This window comes from Mesoplodon mirus (genome assembly GCF_964341445.2).
Source record: "Mesoplodon mirus genome assembly, chromosome: 2".
Taxonomy (NCBI): domain Eukaryota; kingdom Metazoa; phylum Chordata; class Mammalia; order Artiodactyla; family Ziphiidae; genus Mesoplodon; species Mesoplodon mirus.
The window spans coordinates 151,513,894-151,538,480 of NC_138977.1; the positions used below are offsets into that span (position 1 = coordinate 151,513,894).

Genomic DNA, 24,587 nt, shown 5'->3' on the forward strand with positions numbered 1-24,587 from the left:
CAACAGGGAGAGCAATTTGAAAGACAAAGTTTAAGGAAGAAGCACAGAGGAAGGAAACAGTATGTTTCAGGTTCAGTATGTATTAAGGAAAGATTGAATAGCTAATTAGTGAGGACTATAAAGTTCGTAGTATAGGGACTGTGAACAGACCTGTTAAGGGAGTCCCTAATCCCTGATTAGGGAATACATGAAGCAGAGGAAGAAGAAATCTAGGGGAAAAGGAAATGCACTATTTCAGATATTTAATGGGACACAAATATTAAATATTAGATACTTTAGATAAGTTGATTTGAGGAGCTTTGGTACATCTAAGTATATCTCTTCAATAGGCAACTGAAAATACAGTGCTGAACCTCTGAAAAGAAGTCTGTTCAGAAGACATGAGATTTGGAAGTGGTGGTGGTTGAAACCATAGGAGTGGATGAAATTAAGGGAACTAAATAAAGAGAAAAGACAGAGAAAAATTCCATATTTAATGGGCAGATAGAGTAAATACAGCCAGGACAGGAACAGGAAAATAAAAACATAAAAGCAATGTTGCAGAGGTCAAGTGCATAGTTTCAAGAAAAGGAAGACAGCTTATCACAAAGAATAAAGAGCCAAGTTTGGACATATATGCATAAGATCTCCCAGTGACAAAGTACCAGATAATGCACTGAGAGACAGAGCAACTAAATGTTTAAAATATTTGTTTAATAAAATGTTTATAATGTTTAATACAAAACCATGAGACAGTGGTTAAGGGTAAAGGCTCTCAATTCAGAGGGATCTGGGCTAAAATCCCAGCTCTGCTATCTTAGGCAAGTTAAACCTTCTAAGCTTCAATTTTCAACCTACAGTGTATATAATAGTACTCACCTTCCTCACAGAATTGTGGTGAGGAATAAATGAGATAATGTAAAATACTTAAATTAAGAACAGTGCCTGGAACACAGGAAGTAATCATATGTTGGCAGCTATTATTAAACTCATTTTTACCAGTAAAGAAAACAGCAAATCATTGTAAATTATCGTCTGAAAGCAACTTTGTTGCTGGAGCCAAAAAGGCCAACAAATGTTAAATATCAAGAGAGATATAAAACATGAGCATACTTTCATATAAAACTACGGTGCATCTTAACTGGAACCACTATGTGCAATTATATGGTAAGATAAAAATAGGAATTAAAATACAACACAACAAAACTTAATTGGACCTTCAGTTTGAGAAAGAAAAAATTAAGAACACCATAAGTGTCTATACAAAAGATTTCTCGTACTACCCAAAAAAAGGAGAGCTGACCAGCAGATGGAGCCCTCTAGAATGTGTGGTAGGCAAAACTCCCTAGAGTGAAAAAGGATGACTCATTAGGATGTCTAAATGTTATTCCTTGAAGATATCTAGCTCCCTCTGCTTTAACCATCAAATAGCTTTATTAGTAGCAAGGTTTCTGACATACCTTAACACTGATATTGATATTCTGACTAGTCGACATATTCTAGAATATAAAATACCAGAATTCTCTAATATGTTATAAATTTAAAAATCAGGCCCTGGATTATAACGTACCCCTGTGAGGCCCAGCTTAAAGCAGCCTAAGAAAGCCCAGGATTTTTCCACCTATGGTTACTACATTGACAAAATATAAATCAAGTTTTTGAGATTGCTCCTCAACTTTTTTGCCCTTAGATGAACTACTAGTTAAGTACCTAGACCTATAACTGAAAGAAAATCAGAACTACCAGGTGATTTTTAAAAAAGCAACTACTAACATGAGAGGTAAAGTTTAACCTTATTCTGTAAACAACAATTAACTATAACCACCTTCCTCTGCATGTTTATTAGAAGCTCCTAAAATGTTGAAATGAATATAAAACAATAAGTTAATCAGAAGATTCAACTAACAGACTTTCCAAACCTACATTTATGGATTAAAACAAAAGGATGGATATCATTATTAGATTGTTTTAGATGACAGTGTCCACAACCCACAGACTCTCACTGCCGCAATAGAACTTGTTTGTTCAAGTTCTGCCCACAGCCAGAAGAGTACAGATCCAACTATTATGATTTTATGACACATCTACAGACAATTAACACTCACAATGATTCACTGATTTTCCCCTCACCCTTCCCTATGCTGTCAAGTTCATGTGCTCAGGGAGTAAAACCTGTAAATTTTTTTTTTGCGTTACGCGGGACTCTCACTGTTGCGGCCTTTCCCGCTGCGGAGGAGCACAGGCTCCGGACGCGCAGGCTCAGCGTCCATGGCTCACGGGCCCAGCCGCTCCACGGCATGTGGGATCCTCCCGGACCGGGGCACGAACCCGCACCCCCTGCATCGGCAGGCGGACTCTCAACCACTGCGCCACCAGGGAAGCCCTAAAACCTGTAATTTTAATGCTATACTCTAAGGAAAGCATTTTCAGTTTGTAAAATCACCATGAAAGAACAAAACCCCAAAATCCCAGACACCAAACAATGTACTCCAAAGTGAAATATAAATGACTTTTGCTTACCTAATTTGAGTATAAGATCCTATTTTTAGTTATCCTACAACACAACTACAAATGAACAAATAAAAATATTAACAAAGCCAAAGATTCTGGGGCACCTAGTCCTTAGGCAAGCCTATTTAAGCAGCTTGACTATTATGAGTATCCACGAATAAAAATTAGAAGTAACTTGGATGACTTTTGCTGACAAGATAAAAGAGCTGCCATGTTCCCCTGTAACAGTAATAACACTTAATTCAGGAAAACCAAAATACTAAAATTAGGCACAAAGTCTTGAAGTCCTTACTTTTCCATTCAAGGGACACTTAGTGTAAAACCCTAACTACTCTGCATCAGAGAGGTCACACAATGCCTGATGAACGAATGAGTGACTCATATAAGATCTACATCGCCAAAAGATACAAATGATAAATCATGTGTTTTCAGTATGTGTATGTTGAACATCTTATTACCTAATGATGTTGGTTAAATGGGACAGATCGTGAAAACTTAGGAATCTGTTCCAGAAAGCGCAAAATTAATGTCTTATTCCTTACATAGAGTGGTGTGGTTCAGATTTTCAATTCTAAGTTTGAATTCCTGGGACATATTTAACAACAACAACAAAGCCAATTTCCAAGGAATTTAAGTTTTTCACTACCTTATGAAATAAAAAACACAAAAATGGAATAATTACAAAATTCTATTATCCTATGGATGGTGTGTGTAGAAAAACCTAGGCATATTCCAGATTTAATCAAGAGAACTTCAGAAGGACTGTGATTTCCCTAGTGTTACAGAGCTTGTGGGTAGCAATCAGGGTATGGCATTCCCCTCGAAATTCCAAAAAATTAATATGAAAAAGCTATACACTGCTCCTCTTGTTATTAACATTAAGAATCCGAATGCCCAGTGGAAACCCAGCAATTCGCAAGTATCAAAGAACTGCTCAATGTCTGAAACCTTATTTCACTCCAGCATCCAAATGACTTCTACTAAAAAATCTTTCAGAGACATCAACTTTTTGGAAGAGATTCTCGACCTGCTCTGTCAGAGCCAAAGAGAGAATCAAACACATAGTTACTACCAGCTTTAGCAATAAACCAAGCTCAACGCAGGGAGTGCTCGGGTCGCCGTGGATCCTGTTCTACTAACCATTCGTGTGAGGGTGCCCCGTGCTTCCTAGAGATGATGCCTCCCGTCACTCTTTCCCCGCGTGATAGCGCGCCCAGCGAGAATCTCGCTCGGAGGCGGCAAGAGCGACACCCCGCCCCCTTCTCTACCTCTTTCCCAGGGCCTCCACTACGACAACCCGCTCGACGCCTGTTCAGCCGTGAGGGTACCAGGGCTCCCAGCCTCCTCTAAGCCATTGGGGGAAGTGAAAGGGGTTCCCCGCCAGGGGCCGAATAGGAGGAGCCAGCGGGCGCCGGGCCCCTCCCCCCGGGGGCTTACCCTCCGCCTCCGCCTACTCGCTGCAGCCGCCCAGCTTCCTTGCGGAGGAGTCCGAAGCACTGCGTCCAGCAGCAGTTCCCCATTGCATGCCGCCCAGGTGCCGCCGCTCCTCCTCCTCCTCCAGCTCAAAGCCCAAACCCAGGCCCGTCAGCCGCATCCGCGCGGCACGAGCCGAATGGGGGTTCGGGGACCGAGGGCGGGCCGGCCGGAGCGCGGCGGAGTGAGAGGCTAGGGCGACGGGAGGGACAGGCGCTCGGAACAAAGGCAGCGGTTACTCCAGCGGCCTTCGAGTCGCCGCTGTGCGAGGGAGGAGGGCCGGGCAGCGGGCTCTAGACTCCCTCGTTGTCCTCATGGCCCCTTGTTCGCCTCAGACCCCCAAGCTCAGACCCAGTAACCGCCTCCTGGCGCCGAAAGAGGCCAGTCCCTGCGAGTCGCGCGCCCAGGCCCCGCCCGCCGGCGCGCCCAGGCCGGCGCCTGGCCACCGTCTCTGCCACACCCCCGGGCTTTCCCGGGCCCCAATAGGCCGTTCCCTCGGCTGCCCCGCCTCCTCTGGCGACTGGCCTTACGTCACTTCCGCCAGCTCTGGGGTACGCATCTCAATTCGTGGGTGTGGGTGTTTGTTTTGTTGGTTTTGTTGGACCTTGACCTGACTAGGAAATCTTTTTTCCTTGCAGTTTCCCGCTTCTGGGTCTCGAGCGTCTCCGGTGTCACACTATCAAGGCTCAGTTTTCGAACTTTGTACCAAAGCCTTGTGAAGCGGCTTACCTAGAGCCCCGGGCCAGGAGTCATCAGGTGTGAAGGGGGCACTTCTCTGTGAGGTGTGTGCTTAGGTTTTGTTTATATTACACCATAAGTGGCAAATAGAGTCAGGGAACTGACTGTGGTTGTTTTGAAGCACTAAGAATTTTTTCTCTCTGGTCTCTAGTTTGCGTTTCAGTCTCCATACTGTCAACATTGTAGGGAAGTTTATAAACAGTGCCCTACTGGCCTTATTTGTTCTGTTTAGAATCAAACCGTCAAATAATTTCGGAGGAGCAGTTGGGGTCCATAGGAAATATGTTAGAGGGCTAAGGTTTTTCAAGGACACCAGCCTTGCCAGTCGAAGCGTGCTTCCCAGAACAGTAGTAGGTGGGAAGAGACAGCTACTCTGATGCGACTTGGTTTGCGGCACCCTCCTCAAGTGCTCCTTTAAAACTAGGTTTTTTTCTGTGGTTGGCCTTAAAATCGGGTGTAAGTCATGGCTTAGTAAACGCCTGGTCTAGGGATAGGATGTTTTAATTACTAACTAACCAGACATGCCAATTTTTAGGAATATTTTTACATTTTAGAAAATTGTTATTAATGATAACATATTCTTTGACCTACTCATTTTCTTGCTTCCTGAATTCTATTCCGACATGGGTTTCAACCTTAGCCCTGCTACTTCACTAATTTTGATTTTATTTTGGTCTTAGTCTTTTTTCGTAATCAAGTGTATAGGGATATATTTGGCCCAATAGTCTGCCACCAGTGAATGTTGGTGGAATGACTGAATGACTTCCTGAATAGTGACTGTATTTTCTTTTCCCGTTTCAGCCCCTGAAATCAAGCAAATATATTTGTGAAAGTCTTTAAAATTTAACTCTACATGTTTAAAGCAACTGGAGTTTCTATTCCAGTTGGAATTTCTATTCCAATGGAATTTCCATTCTATGGAATACTAGTCAGCAACAAAAAGGAACATATTATTGATACACACACCTTAAATGAATCTGCAGGAAATTATACTGAATGGAGACAGTATCACTTTCTCAACCCTACATTTGGGCATGGGTATGAAATCAGTAAAGACAATAGACAAGTGTATCACAGCTAAAGAATTCATTTATATGGCAGTTGCCCAGGCAGAATATTCAGTTAACCAGTAAGAGACACAAATAGATTATTTACAGTGATGGGCACTTAATGTCAGCCTTCTAGAGAGACCCCATGTGCCCACCTTCCAGGCAATAGGACCTTTCTCCGTCTTTCCCATCCCTTTCAAAGTTCCTTTCTCTCTCGTAGTTTATCCTGAAGTCAAAGCAAGAGTTTTTCTTATAGATGCTCTGCAGTCCATCAGGATGCAGTCTGTACCTTGAACTGTCTTTTGGATTATGTGGTTCCAAATTGGAATCTCTCTTTGCTCAGAACTCCCTCTGTATTGACTATTAATCACTTTTTGTTCTTTTGAGATTGGTTGCTACCATCGTGCTGTTTTGGGGGTTAAGGGTTCCCTGCTGGGGAAGAATTCTGTGCTCCTCATTCCCACACTCGTCCACCGAGTTTATCGATGTAAATGCATCCTTTTAATTCATTGGAGCATTGTTTGAATTACAAAATTTACACAGGATACTAGATAATGACCACTACAACATGGAGATAATAATGAAATTTACCTTATGGGATAGTTGTCAGTATAAATGATTAAGCATTTAATCAAATGCTTAGTAATATAAAAGTAAGTGCTTACAATAGTATAATTACACATATAATTCCAATCGTGTACTCTGTATATTATGCTGTAATTATCTGTAATACCATAAATGTAATATAAGTATTAGCTGTTATTATTATCCACAGACCAAAGGAGATTTTCATCAACAAGTTATTCTTTCTTTTGTAGCTACATCCTTGGCATCCCATGAAAAAAGTTAGCTTTTTCAAAATTGCACTTCTTAGGCATGCATTCAGGCATACCCCACATTACTACTTGAGATCAGGCTCTAAGCAAGTGTGGCCTGCGTGGGAATGAGTTCTCAAACTCTCAGACCTTATCTGTCCCATGATCTGCCTCTTTCCAGGATGATTGAAAGTTAGAATATCCACTGACTTACAGGGAGACCTCATCCCCTACCAGCTAGGAGTGTTTGTCTTCGGAGCCCACAGTCTCACCATAACACAATAATCCAGTATCATTATGATTCCTAAAGTCTTGTTAATTCTTAACTGCGTAAAAGACCAATAGTCCAATCCAGGTTTAACTTAACCCAGCGTTGCCTAGTTCTTTTGTACATATTTACCTTCATTAAATATGTGAAAGTTTAGGTGCACTAAACCTAGTTTCAGCTTCTGAATGCTCAACAGTGGCTTGAAAAGAGCATATTTCCATAAAAATAAGTCCTAACATTTTGCAGGCATGTCACAGCTTAAGTTCATACTTAAAAAACAAACATTTCTCCAAAAATAAAGTCCAAGTGAGGGCTTCCCTGGTGGCACAGTGGTTGAGAGTCCGCCTGCCAATGCAGGGGACACGCGTTCGTGCCCCGGTCCGGGAAGATCCCACATGCTGCGGAGCGGCTGGGCCTGTGAGCCATGTCCGTTGCGCCTGTGCGTCCGGAGCCTGTGCTCCGCAACAGGAGAGGCCACAAGAGTGAGAGGCCCGCATTCCGCAAAAAAAAAAAAGTCGAAGTGAAACAACTACAATGCAGACAGCCTTTGCATTATCTTATTCTGTTTATTCTGACTTTTGGGTGTGTGATGAGCTTCATTAGTTGGTCAGTACCACTGAGTAAAATGAGCACTGAGTGATTTCCTTCCTTCTTTGCTCATTCAACATTTACATTTCACAAAGAGAGGGATTAATAAGAACAGTTACGTGATTAATATGAAGTGCTTCCTCTGGGTAGAGTTTGTCCCAGATCTCTCTTGCCTGTTCAGAAACTGTGTACTAGTAATTTGAGCAGGGAAAATTTAACACAAGGAATCCTTAGGTAGTTAAGTAGTGGTTAATGCTAGAAGGAAACTTGAAGGTCTAGCAGATGTAGCTACTGCTGGGAGCTGCCACCAGCCCGGGACTGAGGAAAAGTAAAGAGGGAAGAAATTTAGACATTTAGAGGAAGGCCCTACATACTAGACATTCAGACCTCTGAGAAGACAGTGTGGATGCCATAGAAATATGCTGCCTATCATGGTGGTAACTGAGAAGCTAGATGGAAAGCTGTCTGCCGGTGAACCCACTTCTGTAGGCTAGGGGGCATTCACCACTGAAGCAGAGGGCTGTGGCCACTGTGGTAATCACTGCCAGGATTCCTTCCTGCTGATCTGCTTGCCACCATATGGAGAACAGAACAGCAGAAAAAGAGCGAATTGCTTCTAACAGCCTTGCAGTGTCCCTCTAGCACCCTTATTGGAAGATCCCAGCATAGAGCCTGCCAGCAAAGGAGAAAGGTAGTCTGCACAATTGAGGTGTAGCAACCATAAACAGGGCAAAGAAAGGTGGGAGATATAAAGGAAGCTTTTTAATATTGATGTGATCTGGGTTAGGAAAAAAAAAGCACAAGGTCTGCTTTCTACTTAAGGAGTTGGAATTTACAGTAACCTCAGAGTTTTGAAATGCCAGGCCAAGAAATTAACATAGAAGTGGTTTTGATGCAGTGATGCCCTTGAGATTTCTTGCAAAGCAAAAACATATTTGGTCTGAGGGAGGGATATAACTTCCATCTAGGTTGCACAGGACTCCTGTGGATATAAAACCACACTGAAAATGAACCTGCGATCACATATTACAAACTACCATGACATAGGCATGACACAGGGATAGCAGAGGGAAAAAAATCCCATGCATTTTATAGAATAAATGTAATAAAGCAAGCAGAGAGATACTCTAAAATAAGTATGTTTAAAATAGTTAATGTCATAAAAAAGAAAGCAAGGAAATACAAGAGAATAGTTAATTAAAACAACTAATAGAAATGAAAAATGAAGATATTAAAATCAAACAGTAAGGAGAGATTTCTGCTTTCAGTTAAGATGTAGAAGTACATGAAAGACAAATGGTAACAACAACAAAAACCTCAACAAAGTTAAAATCATATTTTTCAAAGAGGTCAGTGAGGAATGAAGAATGAAAGAAAACCCTGAGGAACTGCTTTTCAAAGAGAAATGAGGCATTCATAAATGAACAGAAAGCCTCAGCAGTTTCCCACTTGGGAGTAGGCACCTGGTCTAAATACAGACAGATGGAGAATTAGCTTGTCAAAGATGGAGATGAGAAGAAACCAACCAAGATTTTGACAGTAATGTGGGCTTGTGGGATGCACAGGAATTTGGAAGAAGAATATAGTAGATTGAGTTTTCCAAAAATGTCCTCAACAGTATCTTCCATCCTACAGAAACTTTCCTACAATGTGACAATGACATTCCTTCCACGGAGTGGTAGTGTTCATGGTCCCTGCCTTGAATCTGGTCAAGTTTGTGACAATGGTGAAAATAATGATATGTGAATCCTGAGGCTAAGTCATAGAAGGTGTTATAGCTTCTAGCTGGACCTCTCGGGATGCATGACTTTGCAACCCCAACTGCAATGTAAGGAGTCTAAAGCTGCTCTGGTATGAGGAAAGGTCATGTGGAGGTGTTCTGGATCATCCCAAGCTGAGTTCGCAGCCAACAGTCGGGATCAACCCGCAAGTGTGTGTGTGATTGGAGCCACCTCTAGAAGATTCCTGCTCCCTGGAGGCAGGTTACTTCCAGCCTGATTCACATGTCCCTGAACATAATAAAATGATCTTATTTCAAATTTTATTGTTTTATTTCCGTTCAAATGTCTTTGTTTCAAATGTTTAAACTGTGAAATTTGGGGTAATGTGTGATGGAGCAATAGATAACTGGAATAAGTGCCAAATTTGAAAATAAATTACCCACCTTGACAATTCTCCCCTCTCCACATACCACTTACACCCAAATGTTGCCAAGAAAGCAGCAATGAGTAAAGCCTGGAAAATAGATATAAAAAATATACTCCTCTACATCCTCACAATGTTTGGTGTTCTGGGCCTTATCAGAGTTGAATCTAAAAATGAGCCAAAATTATCTGAAAGTACCCAACCTCCTCCCAACTCAAATACTTAAAAAAAAAAAAAAAGACATAGAGTTAATGTGTTGGGAGTTGGGCTAATTATGGGTGAATTAAAGCTAAAAAAAAAAAGTGTGGCTTGACTCTGTTCAACATAACTTTTGGAATAATCTGAATAATCACCCTCACCCTAACTGAGGAAAGGGCTTACACTCTGGGAATAATCAAAATGAAACAAATTACATTTTTGTTTTCATTGCTGTTTTACATAAATATCTGTAAATTTTTTTAATGGGTGTGAAAATAAGCAGAAAAGTGGGACTATAATTAAGAAAAATAGTCAATAAAAGTAGACTTAGAGACCCTCCCTCCCATCTCTATAGAATCTAACAACTAAAATGTTAATTCCTGGCACAGAGAGAGGCTTCCAGGACCTTGTTCCAGCCCTGTGGTTGGTGTCTATTTTGATTAGTCGGGTCCTGCCCACCTGCCAAATCCTGCTTCCCAGGCACTGCCGTTGGATGTCCCAGAGAACCCCCAAAGGACTGGCCTGTTCTTTGCCTGAGCCTATCACCTGGTCCTTGTTGTGGTGGAGGTCAACGTGGGTACCACTGGAAGTATGTGCAGGTACCTGCCAGCCTACAGGTTTATAAGCCAGGTTGCTGTGGCTCCCATGTGCTAGCACCCAATATACAATGTTCTCCAGGCCAAAATGGGCTTCTGTCCCACTGGAGCAGCCCTTGTATTCTTGGGGACAAATGCTCAGCACCAGTCTGACTCCCTCCCCAATGCTGTGGCCACCTGCTGCAGGCTGACTCGCCTTTGGATTCACCTTTGAATGGTCACTTGTGGGAATTGTAACCTCCTTAGGACTTTGAGAAAGCTATGAAGAAACAGAGAAATCAGTTAATAGCAGTAATGGAGGCCACCTTTGTCTCTGCTCAGGTGCTGCAAGTTCTTCCAGCCTAGGAGACATTCCATGACAGACACAAGGCCACAGAGGATAAGCAGACCTACATGGGTGGTTTGGAGCCAGAGGATGCCCTTTTTATTATCCTATTTATTTTCAGTTCTATTTAATAGGATAACTTTGTTAAAACCGTTTTTACACCCTCCATCACAGGCACACAACATTTGTTTTTATAGTAAAAATGAGAACTAAGTTATATACTGCTTGCTCTGTGTCAGGCATCACTATAAACATATATTAACACATTTGGGTCATAGAATCACATTTGGGTCATAGAATTATCACTATCACTCTCACTTTACAAATGGCAATACTAAAACATAAACAAGCTATTCAAAACTTAAGTTGTAAAGTTGGTATTTGAACCCTGGAAGCCTAGACACAGAGCCAGTCATAATCATTGCAATGTTGTGCTTCTTCTGGATTGTAGGATTAGTTTTAACCGAATTAAGTATGATAATCCTGTAAGAGATAATAAAGTTAATAACTATGTAAAAATCTTAGTAATATGAGAATTGGAAAAAAAATAATATAGGTCAATATTTTAACAATTAAAATTATTAATATAACCACAGGGCCAGCTCAAACTAGCCCTTCTCTGTTGATAAAAAGGATGTTTAGTTATCCTGCAGATACAGCAGAGCCAAAACTGCAAGTCATGCAACCTGGGCATGTGCAGAGAAGGAAAGCCCCCCTCAAATAACACTCAGAACCTACATTTCCTCCCCTTGGAACCTGAACACTGGAACCCTTTCAGAAACAAGGGGTCCATTGTCCAGGAAGATCCGATGCTGAAACCCACCATTACATACCTTACCATCTATGGCCAAGTGTAAAGCTCTCCAATGGAAACCTGCCCCACCAGCAGTTGTGCATACCAGCCTGTCCTCCATAATTCAAAAAAGTTGAGCCCTGCCTCCTGTCTTGCCGGTCGACCTTGCAGTAAAGCTCTTTCTTTTCTCAAAGGCCGATGCAATAGTATTGACTTCTATGCGTATCTGGCAGCGAGCCCTTGCTTGGTGGCAATAGTAAGAGAACTGCTTTATGTACTGAGAGTGAAAGTTGCCTGATTACTCTCAATTTAGTGCAGAGTTTATTGAAACAGTTTGATATAGTTTCCTGTGTCAAGTCATGGCTAAGAGAGGGGTATCATTCAGCAAGGGACACCTATGTAAAATAAAAGATTGTAATGGCAATTTGTAAAATTCAGTAAATGATTTGGAAATAATTAGAATGATTTGATGAATGATACACATTATAATTTATATTACTAACAAGCAGTTTTACATAATTCTGTAGTATAGAGGACAAAAGTGAAATACATTTTTAATATTTGAATCTATATATTGATTTCTATAGTAATTTAGATTATCATATCAGTTGTAAAAATTTTTAATAGCACCTTGGAAGTTCTTGAGAAAAAGGGACGGGGGAGCCAGTAGTGCCAGGGGCCACCTTCAGAGATTTGATTTAACCAATCTAGTCTCAGTACCTAGCATGGGTATTTTTAAAAGGCTCTCCAGGTAACACTAATGTACTGTCAAGGTTGAGAACTACTGCTCAGCAGCTGAGGTTGGCAAACTACCATCCACAGCTGCCTATTTTGGTAGATAAAGTTTTATTGGAACATGGCCATCCTCATTTATTATGTGTCATGTATGTCTACTTTTGTGTCAAAACACAGAGTAGTTGCTGCAAAGCCAATATGGCCCAAAAAGCCTAAAATATTTTCTGTCTGGCCCTTTATGGAAAAAGTTTGCCAGTCCTTTCTCTATAGCACTGAAAATGAATGAACTAGTACTATGATAGTATTTTTTAAAATCTCCAATAAAATTTTTAATGAAAAAAAGCAAACTGGTGAATGATATGTACAGTGTAATACAATTTAAATGGAATTCCAAAATACACAATGCTACCGTAAGGTACTAATTTATGTAGTAACTATTTTTTAAACACTACATAGAAATGTTAAACACAACATTCAGGGTAGTAGCTACATGTAGGGAAGAAGGAAGGGAAATAAGATTGGGAAAAAGTAGAGGGAGAGGAGAGCTAAAGCAAACAAAGAAACAAAACGAGGCAAAAATGGCAAGATTGACTAGAGCTGGAGGATAGGTACATACAGGTTTATGTTATTCTCTATACTTTTCTAAATGCTTCAAAACCTAAATAAATTAAAGAGTGGTGGGCACTGAGGCATTTAGATTTTACCTGTAGTACATTACAACAAAATATTTTAAGTATATTAACTTGTTTCATTCTCACAATAATCCAGTGAAACAGGTTTTTGTTTTTGTTTTAATTGAGGCATAGTTGATTTACAAAGTGAAACAAGTTTTAGTAACTGCATGAGGGTAGGAACTATATCTGTATTTGCTCACTATTGAATCACTAGCAACTAAAGCAGTGCTTGGTACTTAGTGTGTGATCAAGAAATATTTGTTGAATAAATAAGCCAAAGAATGCATTTGTAACTGCAGAAGCCCAGCCAAGCAAAGTGGCTTATACGAAGTAAAACAGTTCATTCATGGAAGAGCTAGCATTTGAATTCTGGTTACTGACAGCTAGTCTAGTGTCATTTATAATATTCTGTTAGCCTCTTTTCTCCTCCTTCTCTATAATCTGTTATGCCTTTAAACCAATGGCTTGACAAGAGCTGAACTCGTGCTAGCATTTTTCTGCAGTTATTAGAAACATAATCTTGAGACCATCAATTTAGTGATTTTGTGTTTTTTGTTGTTTGACATATACAAGAATGGGCACATGGTTTGGTTAACTGTTTCCTATGGGATTGACATGTTTTATGAATTACACATCTGGGAAGAAGGGCTAGGTTCACTGGTTAACTAGGATGGCTGCCTAGAAGGTGAATTGATTTAGTATACAAATCCCATATTAATATTATTTCTAATGTAATTGCCTTTGTTAGTCATTTATTGAATGGAAAAAAAACCCTGCCCCACCAGCCTCCTCTTTCATGCTGCTGTTGTAGCATTTTCCTTTTCTTCTAATGTCTTGATTCTATTGATTATGAATAAGGTGGTAACACTGTCAACCCCTCACCATCAAAACCAACTTCATCAAGAACAGAAACACAGTTGCATAGCCTTTTAGAATCCTAAAGTAGTTTAATTATTTCATTTTTCTTTCTCAATGAGGAAGTTAGATTTACAAATGAGAAAGCTGAAGCTAAAATAATTAGGTATCATCCAAATTCAAAAAACCAAAATGTGGCAAAGTTATGATTTAGGCCCAAATATGATTTCAAAACCATTTTTTTCTTTGTGGTTCTAGGAGGCTAGTATCAAATTAGACATGGAAAAATAAAGAGCAAGTCTAAAGCAGTACTTTTCCTAATCTTAGGAGGTAGGTTGGTTGGTTTGTCTTTTAATTGGTTCTTAGGCTTTGGATTTGTTATTTTCAGTTCAGAGTACCTAGTGAGTTCTAAAATTGTGTTGGGGCTTTAGGCCAAGGCTAGATTTCCAGATGAAATGTCTGTCACATATCCTGCACTATACACACTTGCTGATAAATGAGTGTTTACTCCACAATGGACTTTTCTCCAATCTGTGAGCCCATGGTGGTTTAGATCTATGCTACTAGGGCTTGCTCCAAACCAAATGCTCAGTAATTGCAGGGAACATCTGTCTATGCTTACCAGTTCATATAATGTATCTTCCCTAGCCATATAAATTGTCACGTGTGTGGATAGATTATAGCTATATACAATATAGAATATTTTATATACTATTCCTAATGACATAATAGGCATGAAAGGTATTATTCTAAAACAGGTCATGGCATGAATATACACATTCAATATTAATATTCCAAGTGAAGTAGTAGATAAGGAGATAAACTGAGTTAATCTTCTTTAGTTATGTTGTATTTGAAATTTACACAATGTAAAATATGAAAGTCAGGACCTATTCAGACTTTTGTCAGTAGGGAGGAAAATATTTTCCAAATGTAGATTTTGAATTATCACTGACCCTCTGTGAGAGGTTGGACTTTTCCATACTTTTAGAGTACAGGAACCATGTTGAGCACCTAATAGCTAGCAGAACAAAAGATTCAGCATTTTTTCAAAGGCAAATTGTTTGGTTTATATCTGTTCTCATTTTTCAGATCTTTTAATTGGTGTAAGTACTATTTTTGTGATTGGATTAAAAGATTTTTAGAACTATTTAGACTAGAGATTAGCAGCCAATTATCTCATTTCTTAGTAAGAAAACCACAGCTCACAGAAGTTAAGAAGCAGAGTTGGGACTAAATCCAAAAGTCCAAATTAAGAGTGTTAACCCTGACCTCCCTGAATAGTTCAGTTGCTAATTCATATTGAAAGTTATTTTGAAATGTTGGATTTATCTAATTCTTTTGAAATCTACTGCTAATTCCTCAATCAAAGCATTTACTAGGTATCTAGATATCTATAGGATTTTATTTTATTTTTTAAATTTATTTTTAATTGGAGTAAAATTGCTTTACAATGTTGTGTTAGTTTCTGTTGTACAATGAAGTGAATTAGCTATACATATACCTATATAGCCTCCTTCTTGGACTTCCCTCCCCCCCCTTCACCCCCATCTAGGTCATCACAGAGCACCGAGCTGAGCTCCCTGTGCTATACAGCAGGTTCCCACTAGCTATCTATTTTACACATGGTAGTGTATTTATGTCAAACCTAATCTCCCAATTCGTCCCACCCTCCCCTTCCCCCACTGTGTCCACATGTCCATTCTCTACATCTACATCTCTATTCCTGCCCTACAAATAGGTTCATCTGTACCATTTTTCTAGATTCCACATATATGTGTTAATATGCGATATTTGTTTTTCTCTTTCTGCCTTACTTTACTCTGTATGACAGACTCTAGGTCCATCCACATCTCTACAAATGACCCAATTTTGTTCCTTTTTATGGCTGAGTAATATTCCATTGTATATATGTACCACATTTTCTTTATCTGTTCATCTATCGTTGGACATTTAGGTTGTTTCCATGTCCTGGCTATTGTGAATAGTGCTGCAGTGAACATTGGGGTACATGTGTCCTTTTCCATAGGATTTTATTTTTTATTTTTTATTTTTCCATAGGATTTTAAATTGGACTTAGTGCTTCTAGTTTCTTTTTACTCCAATTCATCTTGTTTTTGTTTCTGAATTTATTTACTCCCTACTAGTGCCCTAAGTAGTCCTTAATTTTTTTTAAATGATCATGAAATATTTTATCTTTACAAAATTATATTATTGTAGATCAGGAAAAACACTCTGAGAGGGAGATTTATGCTCAGGGAGTCTACTGTGACATGTTCTTGAGATCAGTGCCTATAAGGGGAGGAAAAGAAGTAAGATTGAGCAGAGAGAGTTGTTGGGCAGCTCTGGAGGCCAGGCCTTTATACTCCTATATCTGCCTATATCTGCTGCTTCTGGAAAAGGTGAAAACATCGGGTGAAGTGCCTCTCTTTGGTTAAGGGCAGTTTCTAGAGAGGGCACTGTCAGCTGCCAATTTCCCCAGAAGGCATGAGTGCTTTAGGCCTGAACAGAATTTTGAGTGGTACACTACAGCATCCACTATGAATATATATAAAATATGAATAAGACATAAGAAATAAAACAAACACTCATTGTGTTGGAAAGAATAATCCCTGCCCTCCTCCTCACCATATACACAAGATGTCCATGTACTAATCCCTGGAGCATATGAATATTATACCTTACATGGAAAAAGGGACTTTGCAGATGTGATTACATTAAAGATTTTGAGATGGGGAGATTATCCTAGATTATCTGTGTGGGCTCAGTGTAATCACAAGGATCCTTATTATAGGGAGGTAGGAAGGTCAGAATCAGAGAAGGACATGTGATGACAGAAGCAGGGGTTGGAGCAGTATGGCCAGAAATCAAGAAATGCAGCAGCCTCTAAACACTGGAAGAGCCCCAAAATGCATTCTCTTCTAGATCCTCCAGAAAGCTCTCAGCTCTGCCAACACTTTGATTTATGCCCCATGAGACCCATTTCAGACTTCTAAACTTCAAAACTGAAAGATAATAAATTTTAATGTTTTAAGCTACTAAGTTTGCAATAATTTGTTACAGCAACAATAGGAACCAGTACACCTATGTGCTCTCACCACAGATTAAGCAATAGAACGTTAACCATGCCTTTGAGAGCCTCTGTCTGCTCCTCTCCAGTCACATCCCTCTCCTTTCTTACCAAGGGTAACTACTATTCTGAATATTAATTTGATCATTTCCTCAATTTTCATTATAGTTTTACTCTATGTTTATATATTTCTAGTGGTACATTAAGTGTTTATGTTTTTATAGTATTCTGAAGTTGCTTTGTCACTCTACATTGTGTTTGAGATTCATCAATGTGATGTGTGGAGCTGTGGTGCATTTATTTTACTGCTGTTGTATTCTAGTTTTATGAGTATATGGCAATTGAGTTATCCTCTTGTTGGTTATTATTCTACCTTCTCATACTTGCTTTAATCTAGTAAAATGACTGCAGATTGTCCTCTGAATGGGTAAGGGCAACGTTTAAGGAAAAGCACATCAGAGAAATCAGTGTAGTATCACAATCTTTCTTTCTATTTACCTCACCTTCTTTCCTGTATCCTTCTCATTTTCATGGCCTTATTTATTTATTTATTTAAATCGTTTTTACATCTTTATTGGAGTATAATTGCTTTACAATGGTGTGTTAGTTTCTGCTTTATAACAAAGCGAATCAGCTATACGTATACATATACCCCCATATCCCCTCCCTCTTGCGTCTCCCTCCCACGCTCCCTATCCCACCCCTCTAGGTGGTCACAAAGCACTGAGCTGATCTCCCTGTGCTATGTGGCTGCTTCCCACTAACTAACTATTTTACATTTGGTATTGTATATATGTCACTGTTACTCTCTCAGTTCATCCCAGCTTCCCCTCCCCCCTCCCCGTGTCCTCAAGTCCATTCTCTACGTCTGCGTCTTTTTTTTTTGAAACTTAAAAATATTTATTAATTCATTTATAATAACAATAATCAACCTATTATGTGTCAGCATAAATCACGTTTTTAACAGAAAATATATATATTTTCCAAAACAAGAGAAAATATGTGAGAAGAGTGGCATTGTTTTACATTAAGTTCTTTTTACATAAATTTACATCACATTTTTTTTTATTTAAACAGAAAGTCACAAAAATTATAATCATCCTGATCAGTTCACACAGCCCCATGTAATTAATTTTTTTTTCATCTTGATCTTTTGTTAGCACCTTTATGAATTCCTCAGTTTTCCATTAGAGTTCTAAATACTTATTCATTCAGTTCAGCAGTATAGTCAGTTACCAGAAACCTGTACTTGTCAGAGTCTTTTGCATGAATTCCTTCAAGATGAAACCCTTTTATGGGAACATTTTTGCAAAAGCATCAGAGTACACCCAGAACTGTCTGTAAATGACAAAAGACTTAAAAATGACCATGGTTAAAGATTTGATGAAAGTTCATAATAATGCAATTGACAAGGAAATTTAGTTGTTTCTCAGGTATACATTTTAAAGTAATAACTGGAATTATGACTTATAACATTAAGAACATATAAGATTTCTAGGAATTTCATGTAATGTCTGAAACATTTATATTAACATATTTCCATACAAATAACCCAAAGAAAATTTAGTATTAGTTTTTTTTTTTAATTTTATTTTTTTATACAGCAGGTTCTTACTAGTCATCAGTTTTATACACATCAGCGTATACATGTCAGTCCCAATCGCCCAATTCATCACACCACCATCCCCACCCCACCCCGGGGCTTCCCCCGCTTGGTGTCCATACATTTGTTCTCTACATCTGTGTCTCAACTTCTGACCTGCAAACCGGTTCATCTGTACCATTTTTCTAGGTTCCACATACATGCGTTAATATGCGATATTTGTTTTTCTCTTTCTGACTTACTTCACTCTGTATGACAGACTCTAGGTCCATCCACCTCACTACAAATAACTCAGTTTCGTTTCTTTTTATGGCTGTGTAATATTCCATTGTATATATGTGTCATGACCGAATTTAAATAAGTTCCTAGATGATAGGAATTGTGATGCTAAACCTGTTATATTGTACAGTACTTTGTATGAGGTATTGCTGGTGCTGAATAATTGTGAAATAATAATAGCAATAAATGTTATGTACTACCAGCATGTAGGCATCAGGACCATTTGGTTGCAAACAACAGAAACTCAACTCATGCAAGCTTAAGTGGAAAACATATTCTTTTGGTTCACATATGTGGAAATTTCAGTGGGAGGAGCTAGAGCTTTAAGGCACAGCTAGATACAAGGGTTGAAATGATATCCTTAGGACTCTTTATTTCTTTCCATCACTCAGATTATCCATCCTTGCCTGACCTCATTCTCAGAAAGAGAATATCAAAATGGAAAGATGCCTAGTGTTGCTCCAAATCTACTTCATTTTAAAAGTCATTTGTCCAGAAAAATAGAACATTACACTCCCTCCTAGTTACCAGATATGAAATCTCTGATGATCTGGAGATATTTTAATAGGTTTTGTTTGAGTCATGACAGTCTTACCTGATTTGCATGGACTGAAACTATTAATATGGAATGGATGAGATTCCATATTAATCCAAAGGAAAGGATGCTGAGCAGAAAAGAAATGCCCTCTACCACATGTATCAGAAAACCTTCTCAAGTTTAATATATTTAACCCTATGCTAAGTGTGAGGTTGCTGGGATCTTAATCTAAACAAAAATAATCCTTATAAGCATGGATTCTCCCAGTCAAACATAAAAATCCAAATAAAGTTTAGGTTGATAGCCTATTATTATCTGGTTACATTTTCTCTATGGGATCCAAATTGTTCTTAAAATAAAAGGAAAACCTGTGAGGTATATGCCATTTTGTTGAATTTTGAACCACAAAAGCTTTAAGCTTCGAATACTGATTTTCACAGTGTCCATGCTGTGACAATCCCTATGATAAAACCAATTTCACTTTCAATTCGGTGTTTCTCTAATTTGGAACATGAGTGTATTATTTTTAACCTGACTCTGAGTTTGTATGTATACGTGTGTGTGTATTGGGTTATATGAATAGACAAAATGGTTGAGTGGGAAGAACATGGGGTCTGTGAGTAATAAGGCTTGAATTCCCACAAAACTTTAAAAATAATGCTTTAATACTTATTATGTTGCAGTTATTCCCCCATGTTGTAATCTAGCCTTTTACGTATTTTATTTAATCATCAGTAGGATGTGAACACCTCAAGTTCAAAATAAGGATTGTGTTTTAGTTATTTTTATATTCCAAGCCTTGACCAACATCTGACACATAGAACTCACTGAATAAACATCTATTGAATTCTTATTGTTAACATAATATTTATCAAAAATAGTGATGTTAAGCATAATACTAATAAATATTACTTATTAAGTGCCTAATATGTGTCATGTTCTGCCATGTACTTTTCAAGTTAATTTACTGTTTATTAAATTATTAACATCACAGTTTAGATGAGGCTCCTCATTTGTAAAATGAATGTGACTACATAATATCTAATATCTCTTCCAAGTTAAATGTTGTAGGAATTTATTTTCCCTTTGACTTCCATTATAAGGTTGGAGATGAGTTCTTATGGAAAGTATTTAAACCAAGTACATAATAAAATTTCACTTGGCACACATTGAACAATAGTTATTCACTAGGGGCTATATTCTGTGTTCTTCTAATACTTTCTCTGTGGGAGAAGGCTGTTTGCTCTTCTCCAAAGATAGCCTATTTTTAAAAATTCTGCTTAGAGTGGGCAAGGACACTAGCAGTCTCCTCCAGGCTTCACTGTACCAGAACTTGAGTTTTATGTCTACCATCACCTTGAGAGTTTCGGAGCAGATCCATTCCCTCCCAATATCAATCTGCCTCTAATTATTACAAAGGAAAAGACTTCTGAGTTATGCAGTAAGATGTTTAATTCCAGCTTGCCTTTCTTTCTTCAAGCTGACTTTTATCATAGTTCAACTACTAACATATCTCATGTGTACAACTGCAATAATGAGTTTATTCACATCCACTCTAGCCCTCTCTAATCTCTTTTCCACATTGAAACCAAAATAATATCTTCAAAATTCCTATTAGTTCCTACTTACGAGACTTAAATGGTATCCATTGTTCTAAAAATAAAGACAACATTCTGAAACCTGGTTTAGAAGGTTTTGCATAATAGGCCTCTACTTCCTCTCAGAGACATCATGTTTCTTTCCCCTCTCTGCCCTAGCCACACTGGCCTACGTTGAATCCCCATACTCCCCAAGCACATGGGGTATTTTCATGTATTGTTTCATCTGCTTGAAATTCTTTCTCTTCCCTCTTCATCTATTAATTTCATAGTTAAGAGTATGGACTCTTGAACCAGATTACTTTGGTTTGTAATCCCAGTTCTACTACTCACTGGCGGTATGACCTCAGGCAAGACACTTAGCTTTTCTGTACCTCAGTTTCCTAATTTGTAAAATGGGGGGTCTTTTTAGTTCTGAGCACCCAATTCTAAGTTATGGGGGTGGAGATTTTGTCCCCATACCTCTAACAAGCAATGCTCTGACACCAGCTGGGTATTCTACAATTCTACCTTATCTACCCAGAGACAGCATCAGATTCCACAAGTCGAGGGCTCAGTTCCACAGTACTCCCTAATCCCTCCCTACTCCAGATGCCAACTGCAAGTCCAGGTTGTTGCCTGTGCTTGTGACCAACCGGCTGTATATTGAAGGTTCCCATGAACTCTTCCTTCGGTTTGATTAATTTGCAAAGCGGCCCACAGAACTCAGAGAAACATTTTGTTTACTAGATCACTGGCTCATTATGAACGGCTATAACTTAGGAACAGCCATTCCTAAGATGGAAGAGATGAATAGGGCAAGATACGGGAAAAGGGGTGGAGCATCTATGCTCTCTCTATAGACACAGTCATAATTTTACATTTATTTATGGATTTAAAAAATAACCTAGGTGTTTCTTTTATTCTCTTTTTCCTTTTATTCTTTTACTTTAAACTGTACATTAACATTAAAATTTTTTTCCTACCAAATATTTGCCAGTTTTATTGAGGTATAATTGACATACATACACTGCACATATTTAAAGTACAATTTTATAAGCTTTGACATATGTATACAGCTGTAAAATATCACCACAATCAGGCCTATCAAAGTTTAAAGTAGACCTACTTCCCATAGATCTCAAAGCCTCCAGAGGTTTTTGTTTTTGTTTTTTTATTGCCGGAGCACTTCTAGAAATGTTTTCAGAGGTGGTCTTTATGTGATGAATGTTCTGATGCTTATGTGCATGAAAGAATCATTATTTCAGCCACACACTTAGATAATAGTTTAGTTTTATGTAAAGCCCTAGATTTGAAGTTCTTTTCTTTCAGTACTTTGAAAATATTGCTTCATGTTCTTCTTATACCTTTTAAGTGATTATTTGACTCATGTCTTTTTCCACAACTATACTGTAAACTCTATGAAGGCAGAGGTCATGTGGTTTTTGCTCATCATTGTATCCCCTTGTGTATCCAGCACAGTGCCTTGGTACTTAATAGGTGCTCCTTCACTTTTGTTGAATGAATGAACAAAGGTTTAGGGTGAAGCAAGACTACAAAGATATTTGGGATGTTTTGGATGGTCTTGAAAGCTAGTTGAAAAGTTTGTATTTAATTTGGCAAGCAATAGAGTTACACAGAGTTTTAAGATAGTGTTCCATAGTGACATAATTAGAGCAGCCCTTTAGGAGGCGTATTCTGACAACAATATATTAGATACATTGGAGTGCTAGAAGCATGGAAACCAATTATAGTACTACAGTAACAATGCAGGCTAAACAATGAAAGCCTGAACTCGGTTGCTGGGTGTGGGAATTGCAAACTGGAGACATATTTGAGACAGGACAGGACTTGACAAGGGTAGTGAATGATTTTTAAACTTCAGGTCTGGATGACTGGGAGACAGTGTTCCATGAACAGAAATAGGAGATTTGAGACAAGCAAACAGTTTAGATGAGACATATGTTCTGAGTTAGGTTTGAAATGGTTTTGGTTTGAGGTGCTGATGGGATGTTCAGGAAAAAGCTGAAATTGTGGCTGTGGAGCTCAGGGCATGGTTCACAACTAGAGATAAGGTCTTAAACAGGGCTGGCCATCTATGACCCATGGATAGACAACCTGCTACTCACTTTTGTATGGCCCACAAGTCAAGACTGTATTTTACATTTTTAAATGCTGAGAGAAAATTAAGAAAGAGTAATATTTTGTGACATATGAAAATTATATGAAATTCAGATTTTAATGTTCATAGTTTTATTAGAACAGAGCCACACTTGTTTCTGTATTGTTTATGGTTGCTTTTGTACCACAATAGCAGAGTCAGATAGTTCCATCAGACTGTATGGCCTGCAAAGCCTGAAATATTTACTGTCTGGCCTTTTACTGAAAAAAATTGCCACTGTATACATACATTCCTGAGTTGTCAACTGTTGTCACTCTTTTGCAAAGCAGTTTGACCAGAACAGAACACAAAAAAATAACAGCTGTATTAAAATAACAAAGTTATGGACTTTTCTCTCCTTTTACAAATTCAAGTATTTTAACAAGACATTGATAATTTTTCTTAAAATAAATTTTATAAAAAATCCATTCAAGTATTTCAGGCAAATGCAAATGTATTTACTGTTTGAATGAAGAGCAGAATTCTAGGCCTGTAATAAAAATTGGAACACTTCATTAGGTCATACCAAGCAGAATTTTACACAAAGGAAGGTGACTGAGATGTGGCAGGGAAAGGGGAAACTAGATCCTGCTTGTTCAGTCCTAGGGAGGGGCTGTGTTATAAATGGATCAGTCACCTGTGGTTGAAGGCCCGCCCAGGTCTTAGCTTTAAGGCACAGGAATTCAATTTTTCAGTTACCTTGGAGTAGGTTTTTGATTGCATTTCTTCCCAAAAAGAAGGACCATCTGGGCTTCCCTGGTGGTGCAGTGGCTGAGAATCTGCCTGCCAATGCAGGGGACACGGGTTTGAGCCCTGGTCTGGGAAGATCCCACATGCCGCGGAGCAACTGGGCCCATGAGCCACAATTACTGGGCCTGCGCGTCTGGAGCCTGTGCTCTGCAACAAGAGAGGCCGTGATAGTGAGAGGCCTGCGCACTGCAGTGAAGAGTGGCCCCCACTTGCCACAACTAGAGAAAGCCCTCGCACAGAAATGAAGACCCAACACAGCCATAAATAAATAAATAAATAAATAAATAAATAAATAAATAAATAAATAAATTTTTTAAAAAAAGAAAAAAAAAGAAGGACTATCTGGTACAGCAAAAAGGAAAAGCAGCTGGGTGGACCTGTGGAGAGTTGTCATCAAACCAGAAGAGCTTCTTACTATTATATAAAGACAAAGTGAGGGCTTCCCTGGTGGTGCAGTGGATGAGAATCTGCCTGCCAATGCAGGGGACACGGGTTCGAGACCTGGTCTGGGAAGATCCCACATGCCACGGAGCAACTGGGCCCATGAGCGAGCCACAACTACTGAGCCTGTGTGTCTGGAGCCTGTGTTCCGCAACAAGAGAGGCCACGATAGTGAGAGGCCCATGCACCGCGATGAAGAGTGGCCCCCGCTTGCCACAACTAGAGAAGGCCCTCGCATAGAAATGAAGACCCAACACAGCCAAAAATAAATAAAAATTTAAAAAAAAAAGACAAAGTGAATCTGACTCAAATGCTTGAATTGATCAATCAAGTTACCTTCTGCTATGAATAAAGTTGATAAATATTGACAAACATTGCTCTTTGGCTCTCTTATTTTAGACCCTATAATGATCATTACTCTTCAGT

General features: G+C 38.9%; 2 protein-coding genes across 7 annotated transcripts in view; one reads left to right on the forward strand and one right to left on the reverse strand.

The window, feature by feature from the left end:
- The window catches only part of AP1AR (adaptor related protein complex 1 associated regulatory protein), a 31,468-nt gene extending 27,109 nt beyond the window's left edge, over positions 1–4,359 (reverse strand). The window contains exon 1 of one of the 3 annotated variants that reach the window (XM_082641194.1): positions 3,928–4,359. In XM_082641194.1, coding sequence (XP_082497320.1) covers positions 3,928–4,010 — 83 coding nt within the window. In that variant the 5' untranslated portion in view covers positions 4,011–4,359. Of the gene's footprint in view, positions 1–3,630; positions 3,753–3,927 lie in introns of those variants that run through there. The other 2 variants (XM_082641193.1, XM_082641196.1) reach the window with 2 other exon arrangements.
- LOC309814958 (uncharacterized protein) overlaps positions 3,952–24,587 on the forward strand; it is a gene marked incomplete at its 5' end in the record, with an annotated part of 34,274 nt that continues 13,638 nt past the window's right edge. The window contains 3 exons of one of the 4 annotated variants that reach the window (XR_014295783.1): positions 3,952–4,024; positions 4,602–4,745; positions 9,057–9,428. Coding sequence is in view for 1 of the 4 variants with exons in the window: in XM_082641276.1 (XP_082497402.1) it covers positions 4,278–4,514; positions 4,602–4,682 (318 nt within the window). Of the gene's footprint in view, positions 4,025–4,277; positions 4,515–4,601; positions 5,186–9,056; positions 9,429–24,587 lie in introns of those variants that run through there. The other 3 variants (XR_014295785.1, XR_014295784.1, XM_082641276.1) reach the window with 3 other exon arrangements.